General features: G+C 35.9%; 1 protein-coding gene across 2 annotated transcripts in view; it reads right to left on the reverse strand.

The window, feature by feature from the left end:
- The window catches only part of LOC127874187 (uncharacterized), a 365,429-nt gene extending 350,157 nt beyond the window's left edge, over positions 1-15,272 (reverse strand). For both annotated transcript variants that reach the window (XM_052418385.1, XM_052418395.1), the window contains exon 1: positions 14,734-15,272. In XM_052418385.1, the coding sequence (XP_052274345.1) occupies positions 14,734-15,050 (317 nt within the window). In that variant the 5' untranslated portion in view covers positions 15,051-15,272. The remainder of the gene's footprint in view (positions 1-14,733) is intronic.
- Between the last annotated feature and the right edge of the window lie 8,274 nt (positions 15,273-23,546).

A 23,546-nucleotide genomic window follows, 5' to 3' on the forward strand; every position in this document is an offset into this window, starting at 1 on the left:
AACCACCTGGTGGACGGACTGACCGACAGACCGACCAACCGACATGAGCAAAGCAATATACCCCCTCTTCTTCGAAGGGGGGCATAAAAATTGGGGGGGGGTGTGGGGGTGGGTAGGAGGGCGGTAGGGGGAATGAGAGGGGGGTATAATGTGGGTTGGGGTTATTAATTAGATGTTAAAAAAAATATGGGCTATCCGTTGTACTGGCAGCCATTGTGTGAATACGTTTTTTGTCACTGTGACCTAGACCTTTGACCTAGTGACCTGAAAATCAATAGGGGTCATCTGCGAGCCATGATCAATGTACCTATGAAGTGTTATCATCCGAAAATCATTTTACTACTTTGGGTCACTGTGACCTTGACCTTTGACCTTGTGACCTCAAAATCAATAGGGGTCATCTGCGAGTCATGATCAATCTACCTATGAACAGGCTGTCAAGTGACCTTTTTTCAAAAAGTAGGAAAAAATAGGAACTACTTTTGCAAGAAAAGTAGGAAAAAAGTAGCAAAAAGTAGGAACTTTTCCCTCAAAAGTAGGAATACATAATACTAATTTTTTAGACACAGGTCCAGGAAACATAGCTTGAAACAGAGCAGGAGTGCCATCACATGTTCTGTATGGATACCCACTTGAAGCTACCTTAAAGGGATCTTTTCACGCTTTGGTAAATTGACAAAATTGAAAAAAGTTGTTTCAGATTCGTAAGTTTTCGTTTTAGTTATGATATTTGTGAGGAAACAGTAATACTGAACATTAACCATGCTCTAATATAGCCATTATATGCATCTTTTGACGATTTTAAAACCTAAAAATTATAAAGCGTTGCAACGCGAAACGATTGAATAATTTGGAGAGTTCTGTTTTTGTCGTTAAATTTTGTGAAACTACCAAGATTGCTTATATAAGGTATAAAATACGTCAAGAATGTGTACTCGTCGGAATAGCTCAGTAGGCTAAAGCGTTTTTACTTCAGGACTCTGGCAGGACTCCAGGGGTCACTGGTTCGAAACCTGCTCCGGGCAATGTTCTTTTCCTTTTTTTATTTTTTTCTTGATTTTTTACTGGAGCTTTTACGATCCAATGTTTACATTTATCAATATAAAGCATTTAATGAATAAGTTAAACAAATGCCAAAATCTGTGAAAAGGCCCCTTTAAGGCCCCAGAAGATTTCAGCCTTTTGTACCTGTTCCTTGTGTGATGGATGTACTTGCATACAGATAGATTTATCCCCACCACCCTGAGAGCTGCTTGGCTTTGGGGCACTTCCAAACAAACGCTTTTGTGAATTATCATGCATGTATTTCATGTTTTGCTTGTGTTTTTATCCATCTGCATGACTTATCAGTTGATTAGCACCAGAATTACTACAAGATGGACTTCATTCAGACAGTACAATATCTTGCAAACTAATTGCAAGTATCTCTCTTGCACCATGATCCAAGTGTTTTTCCACTGTTGTCCAACTTCTCCATCCATGAAGAGTTAAACTTTGTTTTCCCACTAGGCATTTTAGCACTTATAGTGTATCTATGATAATTAAGTTTCAAACAAAGCTACCCTGATAAAGAAGTAATTAGATGCTGTTCATTTTGGTGTATCATCAAATAAGTGGTTAGAGGTCTTCTGTGTATGATATAAAAATGGTAATATATTGTGCATGTTATATCCTTAAGTATGCCAAATATCAAGTTGCTATCTTCAATATTGCAAAAGTTATGGCCCATATTAAAGTTTTCAGACGGACACACAGACAGACAGACAGACGGACTGACAGTACAACTGCTATATGCCACCCTACCGGGAGCATAATATGTATCAGGGCATTTAGGCTCTGTGCATTTATCTTTAATTACTTAACATGATGTACCTATGATATCAATAGAACATCATATCTGTGGTCATGTAATACAGAATTTATTACATTATATTTGTAAATGATGAAAACTCGGCAAAGCATCATTTCATCTTTTTCCAATAACTTGTGTAATAAATTCCATATTACATAACCACTCATACAATACATGTATCTCAATATCTCTACATTCCAAACAGCAATATCATGTAAACATGCATAAGATTTGGTCAAATTGTTGTCAATGGAAACAAAATAAAACTGGAATAAACAATGCTCTTGCATCACTGGGAACTGTGTAAGGTAGTGAAGTCTGCTGTGTACAAATGCTAAGGAAGTAAACAAGGCACTATTGTTACTTCAAAAAAACTTGTCAATAATTTTAAAAAATACATAAGAAATAAATATCTATGCTTCCTGAAGAGGTGCTAGCAGACAGTCAGCATGGGTTGTCAGGGCTCATCTAGATGAATGCACATTAACAGGGATACAGTCATGCCATAGATTCATTCATCCTGCAAGTTTACTAAATAAACTCTTTAAAAAAAATTCTCCATTGAAAATAAAAAAGTAGGAATAGTAGGAAGATTTGGTAAAAAAATAGGAAAAAGTAGGAACCTGATGAAAAAGTAGGAAATAGTAGGAAAAAGTAGGAAAAAGTATGACCGCTTGACAGCCTGTATGAAGTTTCATGATCCTAGGTATATGCATTCTTGAGTTATCATCCGAAAATCATTTTACTATTTCAGGTCACCGTGACCTTGACCTTTGACCTAGTGACCTGAAAATCAATAGGGGTCATCTGCGAGTCATGATCAATCTACCTATGAAGTTTCATGATCCTAGGCATATGCGTTCTTGAATTATCATCCGAAAATCATTTTACTATTTCGGGTCACCGTGACCTTAACCTTTGACCTAGTGACCTCATAATCAATTGGTGTCATCTGCGAGTCATGATCATTCTACTAATGAAGTTTCATGATCCTAGGCGTATGCGTTCTTGAGTTATCATCCGGAAACCATTTTACTATTTCGGGTCACCGTGACCTTGACCTTTGACCTAGTGACCTCAAAATCAATAGGGGTCATCTGCAAGTCATGATCAATTTACCTATGAAGTTTCATGATCCTAGGCCCAAGCGTTCTTGAGTTATCGTCTGACAACCACCTGGTGGACCGACCGACCGACCGACATGAGCAAAGCAATATACCCCCTCTTCTTCGAAGGGGGGCATAAAAATTAGTTATGAGCATTTTTCGAAACCTAAACGCAAAGTGTGACAGAAAGACAGACAGTGCAATCACTATATAATATGCCCTCCTTCGGGGGCATATAAAGTGCAACAAACAATTGATAGCCACCTATAGGAATGAGCAATATCTATTGCTAAGATACCATAGATAAATTCAATGTGTGTATATTATTGTCTCTTTACAAATTCAAAAGCTAGTTTTTTTTAATAGTTACATATGTCATACATATGCTGCAACAGACACTCATCACTAGTAGAGGGAACTGGAACCCATGACCCTGTATCATTAGAGTCACGTTCTGAGAAAACTGGGCATAATACATGTGCGTAAAGTGTCGTCCCAGATTAGCCTGTGCAGTTCGCACAGGCTAATCAGGGACGACACTTTCTGCCTAAACTTGATTTTCAGTAAGGAGGGACTTCCTTGAAACTAAAAATACCATTAAAGCGGAAAGTGTCGTCCCTGATCAGCCTATGCGGACTGCACAGGCTAATCTGGGACGACACTTTACCCACATGCATTATGCCCAGTTTTCTCAGAACAAGACTCATTATGTTGTTCACTAATGTAGACCCTCCATGCATGCCACTGCTGTGATGCCTTTCACAGATGAGTTCATGGCTGCAAAGAGTGTAACAACTAGTTTACCAGAGAAAACTATGAGGAGGAGGCCTGCAAAACCATTAGAGATGATTCACGTAATTATATTTCCGTATAACAATAACAAACTTTTCTTACGTTTTTGACAACCCACATTGAAAAACTTGCCAAATTTACTTTAGAACTAAAAATGTACACTGTATGTTTCCGTTGTTATAACAATAATAAACTTTTGGTTTGTTATACTTTGTATTTGACACAAGGGCTGTTTGTAAAACATGCATGCCCCCCATATGGGCTGTCCGTTGTAGTGGCAGCCATTGTGTGAATACGATTTTTGTCACTGTGACCTTGACCTTTGACCTAGTGACCTGAAAATCAATAGGGGTCATCCGCGAGTCATGATCAATGTACCTATGAAGTGTCATGAACCTAGGCAAAACCGTTCTTGAGTTATCATCCGAAAACCATTTTACTATTTTCGATCACTGTGACCTTGACCTTTTACCTTGTGACCTCAAAATCAATAGGGGTCATCTGCAAGTCATGATCAATCTACCTATGAAGTTTCATGATCCTAGGCGTATGCGTTCTTGAGTTATCATCCGAAAACCATTTTACTATCTCGGGTCACCGTGACCTTGACCTTTGACCTAGTGACCTCAAAATCAATAGGGGTCATCTGCGAGTCATGATCAATCTACCTATGAAGTTTCATGATCCTAGGCGTATGCGTTCTTGAGTTATCATCCGGAAACCATTTTACTATTTTGGGTCACCGCGATCTTGACCTTTGACCTAGTGACCTCAAAATCAATAGGGGTCATCTGCAAGTCATGAACAATGTACCTATGAAGTTTCATGATCCTAGGCCAAAGCGTTCTTGAGTTATTGTCTGACAACCACCTGGTGGACGGACCGACCGACAAACCGACCGACTGACCGACAGACCGACATGAGCAAAGCAATATACCCCCTCTTCTTCGAAGGGGGGCATAATAAGTAAATGACACAATAATTTATTGGACTTCAATTTTTTAGATAGTAAAGGGTTGAAAGAAAAATTAAATTATATTTTCGTTTTTATTAGAGGTTTACATTCGGATAAATATTCATTGAATAGATGCCAGTCTAACTATAGATTAACACTTCACTTTACCATGCATGGATGATGTCAGGGTTTTTTTTCCACTTTTTGGGAAGATAGCCCATGGCTTTGGAATTGGGAATTGTATCGGCATTTTCATGAAATTGGGAAAATAAATTCATTAGCCTTTTTTTCCACATGAAAAGTCCACTGATTAGGGAAATACTAAATTTGATATAACTCTTTATAATCATTCAAATTAAAAGAACAAAATCATATAATACTTTTTTAGATGTAATTGAATTGAAATTGAGATAAAATACACATAAGACTTCTTAAAAAAAAAAAAAAAAAAAAAAAATTTTTTTTTTTTTTTTTAGGAAATTGGGAATTTTTTGCCACATTTTGGGAAAAAAGTATACTTTTTGGGATTGGGAACATAGCCGAATTTCGGCTATAAAATCGGGCCAAAAAAAACCCTGAGTCCAAAGTGAACATATTTGAATTTAATATGTTATTCAATGAATAACTGTGACAACTGTTGACAATCAACTATTCTAGTAATTAAAGTAACTTTGATAATGTGAAAGTCTTTTAAGTGAAATTTTAATATTGTTTTATAGTGAATTGTGTTTTAGATAAAATCTGTAAAAGTTATTAATGTAAAAAAAATATGTTTGAAAGTGTGAATTTGTAACGTACTTTAGGGGGGTCCAAGATTTTGTGACAGTTTGTGACATGGGGGGAGGGGGGATTAAAAATTGTCAAGAAAAGCGTGACATACTTTATGGACAGCCCCTTACTTCAGAGACTGATGATTGCCAACGGGTGTTATCCTCGTGGAAATTGTGCATAATATCATAAAAACATTTATTTTGACACGAAACGTGTTTAAGCAAATAAAAAGTATAATTGAATCCATTGCACAAAACTGTATTTTGTTATGAGTTCTCAAATGAGCATACTAAAATTTGTAATCGGAAACACGCGATTTATGTTAACGCGATGGTAACAAGTTAATTGTAGCTTACATTTTGAAGCTACTTTGTGTGTCCTTTGTCAAGATAAAAAGCAAAAATTTATATGTTGGTCATTTATAACGTCTTGTCTTGAGCAAGGGAAACATGTTTTTTTGTGAGCATTTAATTAAAAAATTATATCACGAATGATTTGAAAATTGACATTTCCTTCATTAAGTTCAACTCACACACTTGCTTTTATAGACTATAGTAACAGTCCTTTAGATAAGTCACTAATGAACCAGTTATTTTACTTTATGAAGATTGAACAGAAAATCCAGACAAAAATGGATTTACTCAATCGAAAAACTCAATTAGACGTGCACACCTATGAATAAAATCAATCACAGTCGGAGCGTCATAGTTGAACTCTGGGGCAATTAAGATGTTATCTATCAGGATGCATGGTGGCTTTTGCCTTTGAAAAGGGCAAAGTGGCGCTTCAAAACAGCGGAATGGCGAAGAGCCACGCAATGAGGGCCTGGAAAAACACTCAGTCTTCTTTTTTTTAATAATCCTACAGAGTCACCCTACAATTAATGTGCCATACTATCTATGTTGTATGAACTGATTGTCATAATTTGAAGCCTGGCCACAACTCTATTACTATTATAAAAACCATAAGACTACTGTACATAGCAAATTTAAACCAAGAAGCATCATTAGCAGAGTTTACAAATGTATGTAAACACAATACAACATAGCCTTGCAGTTTCACAGAGGAGTACATTGTTAGTAATTTGACTATAAACCAGTCTTCGCAGGTTTTTTTTTTAACTAAGAAAGTGACGCCGATATTCGGCGTCTTCCCCTACCAGAATTTTTCCCCTAAAAATACCATTTCCCCTCCAAAAATATAATTTTTCACCAAAATATAATATTTTACCCCCAAAGAAATGTTTTTTTCTTTTGGGAAGTCGACACTTATCCAATTTGTACCATGTACAACAATCTCGCTCTCTCTCTCTCTCTCTCTCTCTCTCTCTCTCTCCTGACGAACACTCAAATCTGGGAATCCCAGTGATTCTATATATAGCTCTTAAATTACGTCATGGAAACCGGGCAACTAATCGTATTAATCATGTGACTTTTTTACTGGATTCCGGTCTTGCGCGAGAAGGGTGTTTCGTCAATTAATTACCGGAAACCAGTCGAATTTTCATCCGGGTTATGTGAAAGCCGTTAAAACAGAAAAAAGTCTCACAATTGGCGTTCATACACGAACAAAATAAAACGTTCGGACTCGGAAAATATCAATTGCATTGACGCATTTTTTAAGAATGAATCATCAAAAACCGTTGAAACACAGCAGGATTCGGAGGTAGATGAAATCAACATCGATTAATACTGTCGGATTATTGTGAAAGTGAAAGTAAACAATCGGCAGCTGCCGCACCTTTCCCTTCCAATACTGTAGCAGATCTAGATCGTCAACCCATTCATCATGAAATTGAAATCATAATATTGACATCGTTTCCCGGCCCCAGTTGAAAACATTTCCCATTATTAGATCTACACCTGCAAATTTATTTAGACTTTGACTTTAATTTATTTGTTCATGTGTTTAAGAACAAAAAGGTCAGAGACATGCCTCTTTTTCTATAAAAAACCTGAAGTCTGTAGGTGAGTTATAGACATTGAAATGAACAGTTTTTATTTTTTCCCCAAATATGTCTCTTTCGAGCTCGATTTTCCCCTTTTACCCAGCGTCCAGCGTCTTCCCCTTTTTCTAAAAAAAAAACCCCTGCTTCGAATTAGCCTATAAGCCCGTAGCCCGAGTCGATTCTTGGGACGGTCGGTCGATCATAAATGCATATTAAATAGCCCGACCGGTCGATTGGATATTTTAGCGTAAAATAATAAACAAAGTGAAAAAAATACATGAACACCGGTCAGCCACTTTGGGTTAAAGACATAATCAATGGAAGTAGTCGGTACAAGTAGTTAGCCAATCAACACGTCTGAGTTCCACTCTTACGGAGACTCCGGAGATGGACTATTTTATTATTGATTTTTGATTGGTTAGCGGATAAAAAAACAACTGACGAAAAATCTTCGCTACTTTCCAAAAATCGTACAAGTCAGCAAACGTTGCAAATGAAACACTTTGAGTGATCGATTATCAAAATAAAGCACTGCAATAGCATTTATTTAAGCAATATGTTAACAAAATTATATATTGATTACGTATTTGCTAGGTAACTGGTTTTCATTTTTCTTGAATCATCTGATATGCACATTTGATTTCATGTGCAAAACACTTTCATATTCTCGGACTGTTATTTTCGGATACAGTTTTGTTTTTGTCGATTTAAATTTATTTTTGACATTCTTTATGAAAATGTCTATAGAACGATGAATACACATGCGGTGATACGGATGGTATGATTTATAATATTTCGCAGTGTTTTCACCAGAAATTGCAACTAGAAAGACTAAAAAAGTACAATAGGTTAGGGCTCAGGGCGCTAACAAAACTGTATGAAAATTGTTTCATGATTGAGAACAAATGTCCTGAAAAAAATTGACCATTTAGCCATTTGAGGAAACCTGTCCAGAGGAAATAGGGGCCAATCTCAAACACCGAGATATGGAGATGTCCGGAGAGCATGCCTTTGCTGTTGTTATCAAAAATAAATAATACAGTCTGTTGAAAATGGGACAGGCAAATGTTTTTACTCATTAGAAGTTATTTCTGATTGGAAATGAATATTTTTGTTGCTCCGAGCCAAAAAAGGCATAGAATGTATGTTAACCTTTTCGGGCTATTGAAACTGTCTTTGGGCTATTACAAATTCTATCTGATTAGCCCGATGGGCTATTGGTCTAAAATATTTAGGGTGAAGACTGCTATTAACGCCTGTATAAACCATAGGACCATTCGCATAGCGGCCGTCTAAGGTGGTTAGTCTAAAATTCAGGTCGATACGCCTTAGCTACTAGGAGCCCAATACCCGCTAACTGCGCGTATCCGCGCGAGAAAGAGTTGTTTAATTTATACAAGTGGTATGAGTTCTCCAATTATATTCATTCACAAATGGAAACATGATATTAATATTGTGTTAAATGTTATAGTTTAGAACGGTGCTTTTATAGAAAAGAATCAATAAACAATGATCGTATTGTACATGTTGCGGAGGAGATTGTTTATGAATGAATAAAATAGTCCACTTTCTGCAGCGTCTTCATGACGTAGTATTTTTGCTCAGTCCATTCATAATATGAGGCAATTAATAGATGCGCCTGTCGATGAACAAAGGAAAGTCCACGGGCGATAACAACGCAATAGGTTACGCTCTCACATACACCTCAATGACAAAGTACAGGTCGTAAATTTAGGTTATTAATAGATTCGGGAAAAGTGAATGCTTATTTATATTCTCAATTGATAAAACTTTGAACATAAGTTCAACAATAACTTCAGCGATGCGATAGACAAAAACAAAAAAATGTTTCATAATTGCTAAACCGGAATATAACAAACAATTAATAATACGAATGACCTGTTTCGTAACCTCGTTCATGCTACTACAGCAGGTATTTCTGGAAAACATTCTGTGGTTCTCAACAGATAGCGGCGATCTTTTGTATTTACGGGTGCTAGCAACGCAATAGTAGAAGGTTAGAAGAACGTCTGGTTAAAACCGAAAACAACTAAATATATTATATTAAATATATTTAAAAAAATAACAAGGGCTGTTTGTAAAACATGCATGCCCCCCATATGGGCTCAACGTTGTAGTGACAGCCATTGTGTGAATATGTTTTTTGTCACTGTGAACTTGACCTTTGACCTTGTGACCTGAAAATCAATAGTGGTCATCTGCCAGTCATGATCAATGTACCTATGAAGTTTCATGATCCTAGCAATAAGCGCTCATGAGTTATCATCCGGAAACCATTTTACTATTTCGGGTCACCATGACCTTGACCTTTGACCTAGTGACCTGAAAATAAATAGGGGTCATCTGCAAGTCAAGATCAATCTACGTATCACGTTTCATGATCCTAGGGATAAGTGTTCTTCAGTTATCATCCGGAAACAATTTTACTATGTCTGGTCACCATGAACTTGACCTTTAACCTAGTGACCTCAAAATCGATAGGGGTCATCTGCGAGTCATGATCAATGTACCTATGAAGTTTCATGATCCTATGCCCAAGCGTTCTTGAGTTATCATCCGGAAACCACCTGGTGGACGGACCGACAGACCGACCGACATGTGCAAAGCAATATACCCCCTCTTCTTCGAAGGGGGGCATAAATATCTTTTGAAACTGTAGTCGGCGTATACGCTGACTTTGAAATACAGTTTGCAATTTACTTTTCTAAATAAATAAATACAATTAAACAAAACTGTTAAACTATTGTGTTGTGTTTTTCACTGGTAAGTTGCATATTCACCGCATGAAATGTGTGTTAGCATTGTCAAACCACGCATTAGTGTGAGTAGATACAAACAAGGGCTGTTTGTAAAACATGCATGTCCCCCATATGGGCTGTCAGTTGTAGTGGCAGCCATTGTGTGAATACGTTTTTTGTCACTGTGACCTTGACCTTTGACCTAATGAAAGATATTAACCGGAAACCATTGTACACATTCGAGTCACTGTGACCATGACCTTTGACCTAGTGACCTGAAAATCAATAGGGGTCATCTGCCAGTCATGATCAATGTACCTATGAAGTTTCATGATCCTAGGTGTAAGCATTCTTGGGTTATCATCTGGAAACCATTTTACTATTTTGAGTCACTGTGACCTTGACCTTTTACCTTGTGACCTAACAAGAGCTGTCAGAGGACAGCACGCTCGACTATTCGAGTGCTTGACAGTATAACGTAAGCCATCATGGGGAAATTGTTCATATTCAATAATTTATTAGACATTTTATTTATTCATTTATTTATTTATTATCTTTTAAAAATAAAAAAGGAAAAAAAAATTGGGGGGGGGGGGGGGGGGGGTAGAGAGGTGGGAGGGGGGTATAGTGTGGGGTGGGTAATTTATTAGATGTTTAAAAAAAAATTGGGGGGGGGGGCTGGGGGGGGGTAGGGGGGTGAGAGGGGGTATCATGTGGGATGTGGTAAAAAGACGTTTGAAAAAACAAATTATTATTTTTTTTGGAGGGGTGGGGGTGTAAAGGGGTGGGGTAGTAAGAGGGGGGTATAATGTGGGTGTGGTAATTTATTAGATGTTTAAAAAAAAATTGGGGGGATGGTTGTGATAGGGGGTATAATGTGGGATGTGGTAATTTATAAGACGTTTGAAAAAAAAAATTGGGGGGTAGGGGGGTGTAGGGGAGTGGGGGGTGAGAGGGGGGTATAATGTGGGTGTGGTAATTTATTAGATGTTTAAAAAAAATGGGGGGGGTGGGGGGTAGGGGGAGTGAGAGGGGGTATTATGTGGGGTGTGGTAATTAAAAAGTTGTTTAAAAAAAATTGTGGGGGTAGGGGGGGTTGGGGCGAGAGGGGGGTATAATGTGGGGTGGGGTAATTCATTAGATGTTTCAAAAAAACAATTTTTTGGGGGGAGGGGGGTGGGGGGGTAGGGGGATGGGGGTGAGAGGGGGTATCATGTGGGGTGTGGTAATTTATTAGATGTAAAAAATAAAAATAAAATTGGGGGGGTAGAGGGTGGGGGTGAGAGGGGGTACAATGTGGGGTGCGGTAATTTATTAGATGTTTAAAAGAAATGTTGGGGGGTGGTGGGGGTGGGAGAATGAGAGGGGGGTATAATGTGAGGTGTGGTAATTTATTAGATGTTTTAAAAAAAAATGGGGGGGTTGGGGGGTAGGGGGGTTGGGGGTGAGAGGGGGGTATAATGTGGGGTGTGGTAATTTATTATATGATGTTTAAAAAAAATGGGGGTGAGGTTGGGGGGGGGAATATAGGTTGGGGTGATGTTGGTAAACAAGTATGCAAAATATAAAAGCAATATGTCAAAGGACAATGAAAAAAATAACAGATGATCTCAGACTGACATTTACAAATATCCTCTATTTATTAAACATAAAATTTAAATTTATTGCATTTGTTTCCCCTGTATATAAGAAAGATATAAAAGTGTATTACCTCCCCTGTCCTGCTTATATTTATATTAATCAACAAAATTAAACATTAACACAATATTTAATATACAAAATATACAAAAACAAGATGTGTTTGTGAAACACAATGTCCCCCTATATGACGTTTGACCTTGTAGGATGACCTTGACAATGACCCTTTACCACTCAAAATGTGCAGATCCATGAGATACACATGCATTTCAAATATAAAATTGCTAGCTTCAATATTGCAGAAGTGACATTACATGAGCAATTTTGACCCATATATTTGACCTTGAAGGATGACCTTGACCTTTCACCACTCAAAATGTGCAGCTCCATGAGATACACATGCATGCCGAATATCAAGTTGCTATCTTCAATATTGCAAAAGTATTCATAAAATTAGCGATTTGGGCCACATATATTTGACCTCTGACCTTGAAGGATGACCTTGACCTTTCACCACTCAAATGTGCAGCTCCATGAGATACACATGAATGCCAAATATCAAGTTGCTATCTTCAATATTGCAAAAGTACTCATAAAATGAGCTATTTTGGCCACATATATTTGACATCTGACCTTGAAGGATGACCTTGACCTTTCACCACTAAAATTGTGCAGCTCCATGAGATACACACGCATGCCAAATATCAAGTTGCTATCTTGAATATTGAAATACTGCAAAAGTGTACATTAAATGAGCGATTTTGACCCATATATTTGACCTTTGACCTTGAAGGATGACCTTGACCTTTCACCACTCAAAATGTGCAGCTCCATGAGATACATATGCATGCCAAATATCAAGTTCCTATCTTCAATATTAAAAAAGTTATTGCAAATGTTAAAGTTGGCGCAAACCAACCAACCAACCAACCAACAGACCAACAGACAGGGCAAAAACAATATGTCCCCCACTACTATAGTGGGGGACATAAAAATCTCATATTCTGAAAATATTTTTACTGATCCACTTTATTTTACTCAAATGATGATGTTTCATTGGACTGATAATTATAGATGTAGGATTACAGACCAGTTGCTTCAGTTATATTGTTCAGAGTGTGCCCTGTTGGCCGCGTATGCATCTTGTTGGCCGCGTATGCGTTCTTAAGTTATCATCCAAAAACCATTTTACTATTTCTGGTCACCGTCACCTTGACCTTTGACCTAGTGACCTCAAAATCAATAGGGGTTATCTGCGAGTCATGATCAATGTACCTATGAAGTTTCATGATCCTAGGCCCAAGCGTTCTTGAGTTATCATACGGAAACCACCTGGTGGATGGACCGACCGACAGACCGACAAGTGCAAAGCAATATCACCCCTCTTCTTCGAAGGGGGGCATAAATATACTACGGGAGAGCACTTCATATGTGTCCTCATATGCCTTGTTATGAGTATCTTTCTTTACTTTCGAAATATATCGTATGTTGATATTTGATTTAAACGCAGTTTTCTTTCGACACATTTAAATCACATGTCAATAGTGCCATCATGCGAAAATGGGTCTTATGCGTTTCGGCAAGCGTTTGTTAAACCCAACATGTGCTTTTGCACAGTCAGGCCATAGGCGATGCAGTTCGCTATAAAATCACTCAATATGTTTTGTTTCTCCTTACCAGGAGGAGAGATAGCTGAGTGGGCTATTTATAGGATGGGCGCATATGGAATAAGACCCGTTTTCGCATGACGAGGATCATTACAAATCTACACTGTAATTGCGAATTGAAAATGCCAATTTTAAGAACAATGCTTTCTGATACAAAATTGAATTCAAAATAGCAAACTTGGTAATAATGGCAGCCTATCCACACATTAAGGAATGATTTCCAGACGTGCTGACCAAGTACGGCAGACATTGTGGTATGATAATTTAACGATTTTCTCTTATCATGACACTATACTATTTCGCTAGTGATTGTTTTCTCATCTTGGAGACGAAAGTGAAATTCTGCGAGATGGATTGTTACGCGTAATTGTAACAGGGCCACAATTTGTGTTGTTTGAGCATACAGAGAGTAGTCCGGAATTCCTTACACTGAACAGTGCTACATCCTTTGAATTGAGCACATACGCAGTGATGTAACAAAAATTCAGAGGTTGTATCTCGAATCAGCTTATTAAATATTCGAAAATATTCATGCGTGTCTGTTGGCCTTATGTAAAAGTCACTAAGATGAAAACTGAGTAAAACAGCTACGCCTTAAAGCGCATTAGTGCTTTATACCTATGTTTATGTCAGCGTTGTTGACACTGTGTGAACTGCTCGGGTAACAAGTAAAGCATAAACAGCAATGTTTATATACTTTTATTCCTCCATATACAAGATACAAAGATTATTGTGTATTTTGAATTTGTATATGGTGTCAAAAATCAACAATTTTGTACACGGAACTTTCATTATGAATTTATATTCTTGGTGAGATAGTTATTTGATATTAGAAAATATATTCCTTTAATATGATGGTGCCTGCAAATTTTCTTTATATTAAGTTCTCATTACCATTTTCATCATACTTTCTATGCTTTCAGAACGTCCAAAAAGCATGTTGTTTTTATTTTGTCTAAGTTATTTCTATGAAATAATAAGGATGATAAAAAGTGCACACAAAACTCGACCACTGCGCTATGACACACACTTTATAAAGTTGAATGACGTGTGTTCATTTCAAACTTGCGATTGATTTTGAAAAATGAATTGCGTGTTAAATTATACAATTGCGAACATCTTTAGTGCCTTCAGCGCTTTGATTAATTCCTGACGAATAAATGGACCCGAGCAAAAGATAACTAGTCTGACAAATAAGAAATACCTCAAATTATGTTGTTTTAAGGATTTTTAATGTTAAAATACCTGTGACTTAAGGAAACACATTTTGAGCAGCACAGCTGACTGTGATCTTTGCAGATCGTCTCTAGTTGTTTATGAGTGTGTATTTCACACATTAGTATAACAGCCTCCAACTCCTTTGAGACTGGCCAGTTCCTCATATTTAGTCGGTCGTACTTTACATGTTCACTAAACAAATAGTCATGATGTAGCTCACAGCACTGTCTACAAAAACACTGTTGACATTTTTCACAGTAATACACTGCATATTCTTCGATATTCTTGTTTTTCATGCATGATACACAACAGAAGAAGAAAACTCTATCAGACTGTGTCGCCATTTTGTTTACAAACTTTCAATAAAGTAATATAGAGCACATGTATTTTACTTAAATATAAACCTATACTCCCTTAATGATATAACATAGATGTGTTGTCACTTTCATAGCCTAGTGTCCACAGTGCAACAACAGAAGTATTATAACCTCAATGTAACATGCACAATCTACAAATGACTTCCAACATTAATTACTACCTCTAGATAGACTCTGAAAACTTTATACCTGCTGTATCACATGACACAATGATTTGTCAATATGGAGAGTCATACAGGTTTAAAGGTATTTATTCAGACTTGTCTGTGTATCAGGTAGACTTTTGATTTAAAGAAAAACTTGTCTAAAATGTGTTTTTTAATAATGTGATATTGAATCTTGAAAGTTGAATAATAAAGGGACTTGAATGAGATGAAGTCAGTCAATTGTATTCCATTTTCATTAACAGCTCTTAAAGGGAGACATTAAACCCAGCCTACTTGTAGGTAGTGAACAATACAATTTAAGATTTGAGGAAATTTAAATGTAAAAAAACCTGTCAGCATTTGTCTGTTTTCTACTTTGAGGCAGTAATATCATACTATAAATTAATAAATCGCTTGATACCAATGCGACAACTAATAGTAATATGTTTTATATTTTTTATTAAAAAACTACACCATTCTATTTCATGCTCATATTCGTAATCATGATATTCAACAAACCTTGTGTATCAAAGGTCTCTCCTTCAAAGTTCCAGTCATACAGAACATATAGGTATCTTCTTAAGAAAGTCTTTTGAAATATTATGATAACAATGCTCACTCCACTTACATTCTCATTATAAACAATTAGTTGGTCCTTTATTTATGGAAAGTGCACATGACCAATTGCCCAAACAGTACGAAACAGCACAATATTAAACAACATACACAACATAGAAGAATAAAGCTGGGGTCACCACCTTAGAACGGTCAATGCAAAGCATTAGGGGTTGAAACCGGTTTTATAGCCCTCAACCTCACACTTGGCCCGGCAATATTCATGATTTATATACGTGTAATTAAAGTTTATTCAGTGATTTTTTTTGCTTTAATTTGTTACAGCCTGTGCCATTTGAATTGGGAAAATTAGCGCGATAAACCGTGAAATTGGGAAAAATAGCGCGATTAACCATGAAATTGGGAAAAATTGGGAAAAATTAAGCATTATAAATAGGATTATAAGTAACAGAAGTGATATTGTTTTTAAGTGCATGTTCAGGAAGTTTTCTTGAAAAAGAGTCTGGTCAAATTGGGATTTTTTTTAATCAATAAAAGTGGCAAGTTTGGGAATGATTTAGGCCACGACTTTTTTTTTTATTGGTTTACAAAAATTATTTTGAAAATGGTCCATCGGGCGGTCGAAAAAAAAAAAAAAAAAAAAACATCATTGGAAAAAAAAGTTAATACTAATAACATCAGAACAAAGACAACATATCTTTTATAACCTTAACACAGAGACAAAAAATCAAATTATGCAATGAAACACATCTATATCTTCAAATGAAATGAGTCCTAACAGCACCTTATGTAACATCAGGCAATTTTAAACACTCCATTACATGACATGCGTTCTTCTCCCATTAAAACGAAAAACTGCGCTTCATTTCCATAATTGGATGCGCACCATTACGCAATGCGATGCCCGTTGCATAAATCTTATATAAGATAAACTACTCATACACAAATTACCCGGTATGTGTTTGCTCTTACTCGACTTATGAGATCGTACATGAAAAAAAATAATCGAGGTAGATCGATCCATGCGTCGTCGCGGTAATGTTTGTCAAAGTTGTTGTTGTCATGAAAACTCGTTGATTTACAACGCAAAACGTCTTATTTGAACTGACGCGAATTAATTTAATCATATTTGTCAACTTCGCTTTTGCTTTATTTTGATAATTTAATCCAAAGTTTAATGTTAGCAAGTGTTTTTTTTACTGGAATTGTAAACAAGGAGTCAGTTAAAGTCTTCCGAAAATGTGCAGTCTGTGTGAATTGACAGTTTGACGTCATCAAAGGAAAGCCGCTTTCTGTCGGAAGCAATAAAGCGACAAATTTCGCGCCGAAAAAATTGGCTTCCTTTGTCTAGCAATCAACATGCCGAACCAATCGTGTGTTTGTTTCTCAATTGCAATCCTCCAATTTAATAAAAGCACGTGCATAGCTCCGCCTTCGAATCTTTTGCAGAGAACGGAGGCGGAGTTTAACGGTTAATTGAGCTAGTGTTTTACACAAGTTGAGTTCCGATTTGCCGAAATTACTCGGCCCTAAGCATTGAAACGACAAATACATTTATCAATGATTTTCCGAGATATACCGATTTGTTCCGATTTCCAAACTTTCTGTACAGTTCCTATAAACTATGGCGGACGTGTTTACAAAATTCCTAAACACATATATCGTAAATAATGGCAGTGATTTATTGGATTATTTATACTTATTATCAAATACTATCGGGTTTGTTTAATATAATTAACATGTTAAACAATATAGTTGCGTCACAGACACGGAAATAAATTTTGATGGGGTCGACATTTGACTGACGCTGATTTTCTTATTGTCTGTAATTTTTACCCGAAATAAATTTTGAGAAGTGCCTATAAAAGGACTGGTACATAATGTGTCACATTGAAAAATATCCCGATCTCTGCAATATATGTGAACCAATCGTTGATTGTACTTACTTGATTTTATTCGCAACCGTACTCAAACCGGATCGTTTTTTTTCTCATTTCGCTCATTTTGCAGTGCGGTCGGGAATAAAATATTTTTAAAAAAAGACGATTTTCCGATTTTATTTTTTTTCCCATTTTCCAAAAATTAGGGTCGGCGGTTTTGTAAACCAAGAAATATAAAAGTCGTGGCCTTATGGGCAAAAATGACCCAATTCAAGTTATTTATTTTGTAAGATGTTGAAAAAAAAATTATTGAGACCTAGATTTAAGAAATCATAATTAAGTTATATGAGACTTCTTTCTAAAAAAAAAAAAAAAAAAAAATTTTTTTTTTTTTTGGAAGTTGGGCTTTTTTTGGGAAATTTTGGTCAGATTTTTGGGAAAAAACGTGTATTTTTGCGATTGGGAAGCAGCCGAAAATCGGCTGTAAATTTGAGCAAAAAAAATCACTAGTTTAACCTCATAGCATTGCAATCAAATTAAACAATAATAAAAGGGAATTAAAACCTATTCAATTTAATTACCATTTAATTACTCAATGGTAGGAAGGAGACCAGAGCGACAGAGTTACAACTTTTGAAAAACAATGAAATGAAGTTACGAACAAATGTCTACTATATCCCTTCTTTTTAGAAATATATTAAAATATTTAGCCTCATACAGATGATATTTCAGATCATCATGGTGCAAATACAGAAATGTGCAGCAAAAATGGGTGAAAAAAATCCATATTGCATATATAATGGTTGTTTATGTGACTGCTAAAAAACAAATCAAACTAGAAACGCCCGTCAGAGAGAAAATATTAATAAGGTTTAACACTATAAACCCGATGGCCTATGTATGTAGCCCAAAACAGTGAAAGTTTGTGTGATGATGTTAGAAGAGATGACACAATGATGTCAAAAAATCCAATATAATTAAAGGGACAGTACTGTAAAATAAAAAAATAAAAATATTAAAGGGGCAGTACTGTAAAATTGAATTGCCAATAAAACCAGCTATGTTTATTAAATATTTTCGAATCAAACATATAAACATAATTAAATAAAGAGCATTTGGTTGAAATACAAGATGTCTATTTAATTGGAAACTGAAAGTTGGCAGAGGATATGGTGCCTGCTTAGCAGGCTGGAGGTCCTGAGTGTGATCCCTATCGTTGGGGTGTTCTTACGATCAGCCACAAAGGTAACAAGTACTGATTGTACATAATTGGACACTGAAAGTTGACAGAGGATATTGTGTCTGCTTAGTAAGCTGGAGGTCCTGAGTGTGATCCCTATTGTTGGGGTGTTCTTACGATCAGCCACAAAGGCAAAAAGTACTGATTGTATATAATTGGGCACTGAAAGTTGACAGAGGATATTGTGTCTGCTTAGTAAGCTGGAGGTCCTGAGTGTGATCCCTATTGTTGGGGTATTCTTACGATCAACAATAAAGGCAACAAGTGGTGATTGTATTCTGGAAAAAGACTAGAGAGCTTTAGTAATAAGCCTTAGGCTTTTGATGCAATCAAGTTTAAATAAAATCGTTGAAAATGATTTTCCCCTTGTTTGACATTTAGAAAGTCTATTTTTAACCTCGGTGACATTGACTTTGAGCTGAGTGACCTCAAACCTCATCAAAAGGTAGAGGTCCATGCATTAAGTACCTGCATGCCAAATATTTAAGAGATCGGTAAAATAGTGAAGGCGCTATGAAAAACTGTAACAAAAGTGTGACAGAAGGAAGTAATGAAGTAAGGAAGGACAAACTGGCAACTATAATTATGTTCTTTAAAAAATTTCGGGGAGCATAAAAAAAAAATAATAATATTAGCCTTTGTTTTATATTCAGTTAAACCAACTATTTAAAATCTACTGTCGGATAGATCTCTCAAAGCAATTATATTTTACATTACCAGTGGATGGCTATAATCTGAATAAAAAAAATAAGTTAAAAAAAAAGATTGTGTTCTTGCGTAAATTATGAGATACCCAGTAGAAAATAGCAGATATTGTGTTCAAATGTACAGCAAGAAACAAGGCTTGTCACAGTAGGCGACATATTCCGCTGCCAAAGAATATGATTGTCATAAAAGTAAATGTATGTTATATCAGTTACAGAATACAAGTTATGGAGTGTACATGAACATTCAAAACATTTAAACTTGAAACCTTGAATATTGATGGTCTATGAGCATGTGATTTGTAGGCAACAAATTCAATATAAATGATGAGAAAACTAATAGCACACTACTTTGGGAGTCATAACACTTAATAAATTATATATAAAACTGTAAATTTCAAACAATACTCTTCAATACTATTTTCCTGAAATAGAGGCTGATTTAATGTGATATTATTTTATAGGTCCTTACAAACTAGATCACTTTTGGGTTAGTGCGTCTTGATATGTTTCTGTCTTTTCCCTTTTCTTATCTTTCAAATACATTTAATGGTATGCATTTACTTTTAACATTCATTGTTCTTGAAGTATTCATGACATCACTTTGTTCATTATTAGTTCTAGAACATTGAATAGAGCAAGTTTATAATTCAAAATTAAAACTTTATGAATAGAGCAAGAATAATTCATGAATTTATGCAGTTTCAATTCATGAATTGTTCATGCCCTATTCATGAAGGTTAAATGGCCGCTTCATAAAGTGATCATGAAATATTCATTATTATGTGAGTTTATTAAGGTTCATGAATGATTCATGTTGTTTTTTTTCATGAATGATTCAATAACAAATTAATTCATGAATGGTTCATGAACTTCTATTTCAAGAACTAATTCAGAAAGTGGCCATTTCACCTTCATGAATTGCGCATGAATGGTTCATGAATGTTGTTCATGAATGATGCAAGAATGATTCGTGAATGGTTCATGAACAATTCATTAAACTCAGTCACAGGGGAGTATGTAACATTTGCAACAAAACTTAAGTTGTACAGAATAGAGTGCATTCATATACCAGTTCATGCACACTATTTGCACAGTTTTCAGTTACATTATTAATAATTGATGAACATAACCATTATATAATTATTTATCATAACTTGTTCATACACATGTATTGGTTCATTAAGTGAAAATAATGGACATTAAAATTGTATACAATTTAAGCTGTAATTTATAAAATGTCACAGGGTGACACAATATATATACACTTCAACACCGTTATTTCGAACACCAATAATCCGAAGTCACCGTTATTTCGAAGTATTTTTCGGGTCCCGATTGTGGTTCTTCTTTGTTCATTGTAAAATTTCATTGTTTATCGGAACTTCGTTAATCCAAAGAAATCGTTAATTCGAAGTGATTATGTCGGTCCCAACACTCTAATTCGCACCTTATTATCAATCTTTAATCCGAAGTCAAAACTGCAAAACACTGGGCGTAATTTCACACCTATGTCGTCTGCGCGTTGTGCGTCAAAGCCGATAATTACACCTTTGTCGCCTGCGCGTAGCATGTTAATTTTATAATGTCGTCAAAAGCCGACGATGAGGCCGACAACACATGAATGAACATGATATCTAATCAACGTGTGACCACATGCATTAACGACGTAAGGCAGTTCTGGGAGCAAAACACAGGCGGAAGCCAGTTCTTAAATTTCCTTGACAAATTGGAGAAATATGTTACACGCGTCCAGTTTAGTACTGCTAACGCCGGTGTTCAGAAAGAAAATGTATTCATATGTATTTACATGTAGGATGCGCTATGCAGGGCAGGGTCAAATTTGACCCCAGGGGCATAATTTGAACAAACTTGGTAGAGGACTATTAGATGTCACTACATACCAAATTTGGTAGCCCTAGGCCCAATGGTTATGGATGTAAAGATTTTTTTAAATTTTCACAAAATAGGCCTTATATAAGCAAATTTTCAATTTTGTGACCCCCCGAGGCAGGGTCAAATTTGATCCCAGGGCCATATTTTGAACAAACTTGGTAGAGGACTATAAGATGTCACTACATACCAAATTTGGTAGCCCTTGGCCCAATGGTTATGGACAGTTAGATTTTTAAAGTTTTCACAAAATAGGCCTTATATAAGCAAATGTTCAATTTTTTGACCCCCCGGGGCAGGGTTAAATTTGACCCCAGGGGCATAATTTGAACAAACTTGGTAGAGGACTATAAGATGTCACTACATAGCAAATTTTGGTAGCCCTAGGCCCAATGGTTATGGACAAGAAGATTTTTAAAGTTTACGGACGCACGCACACACGGACACACGCACGCACACACAACGGACACAGGACCATGACATAAGCCAGACTTGCCTTTGGCCAGTGGAGCTAAAAATCTTTAAAAAATGTGTAAGTTATTGCCCTTGTGAATTATCTTGCAGAAATGTAAACAGGGAATATCGCGACTCTAATATGAGGTATCAAAACGAGACTTAGTAGGTAGGAAGATTAAATTGTTGGTAATAATTACTTAAAACCAGAGCTCCAGATAAAAATTTGGTCAAATTCTTATTTACTCCCTATTTCGAAAATTAATTCTCATTTTACCCCCTATTTATAAAATTAATTCTTAACACTATATTACCAAATAATTTTTATGCATTGTTTTTGACACATCAACAATCCAACATTTTGGTTTATAGTCTTGGAAAAGCCTGGCTTTTTTTCCGTTTCTTGCTTTCCCATAATCGGACAGCTTTTTCTGGCTCAAAAGACCCCACATCTATCTTGCTAATCTTGCTTTTTTTGCCTTCCACGCTTCGATACACCGCTTCGGTCGGCCATTTTGATTTTTTATTTAAAACAGTAACTGACACTTCGGCTTAGGTCATAATGGCGTTTTGGTCGCCGTTAAAGTCATATCAAAAATATACATTTAACATTTAATTTTAATGACATTTTGAATAGGTATATTGTATATTACTTGTGTATAAAAATTACGATAAGTGTAATTAAAAAGGTACAATAAACAGTAATGACTCGCCTGTAATACCAGAAGAACAGAATCGAGACTGTTTGGCCTTTCGACCGATCTTGAGTGTGGCCCTTCCTCCCAGCAAACGCTTGAGTGACGTTGACTTAAAGTTGTAGTTTTAATTGAGCGCCTCGACGAGTCAGAACTGGGATGAAATGTTTACCATATATAATTTGCTCCTGGAAGTTTTACGCACGTTCGAAAATGTCGAATTCGTGTTTTATTTTTTCAATGCGTAACTTTACGCAAACATTTTAAATCTAAATCGTTATTTAAGAAATTGTATTCGTTTTTACGCCTTTACGCATGTTATCTGGAGCACTGCTTAAAACTGAACTTTCCTTGCCCTCGGAAAAATATTAGGCATGTAAATTACTGCTCGAATGTATGCTCATAGAGTTTATGAGTTTTTGATTATTGTTGGTAATTAAGTTGTACCGCTAATAATGTGATGTGAGCAATAAATGTCAAGATTCTTACATGATTGGTACTTTAATCAGATACTTCTTAGATATCCCTAATATCCTTTTGAAATATGACATTTAACAAATGCTTTCTTAATAATTATTTGTTATTTTTTATAGTCTTTCCAATTGCAATTTCATGGGAAAACATTTCCAAATATGATAAACCTCACTGTCCGCATCACCCCATCTGTATTCTTCATTCTATTTCTTCTTTAAAGAACTTTGAAATTAAATTATAATCAACGAAAAATAATGTATTCGAAAACAACAGATCGAAAAATTGTACGCGTTACGCACATGAAACAAATTGTGCATATCGTTTGACAGCAAAAAAATAAAAACCGGTAACCTAGCAAATATATAATTAATATACAATTTAATTGACATATTGCTTTACAAA

Source organism: Dreissena polymorpha, chromosome 1 (genome assembly GCF_020536995.1).
Source record: "Dreissena polymorpha isolate Duluth1 chromosome 1, UMN_Dpol_1.0, whole genome shotgun sequence".
NCBI lineage: Eukaryota > Metazoa > Mollusca > Bivalvia > Myida > Dreissenidae > Dreissena > Dreissena polymorpha.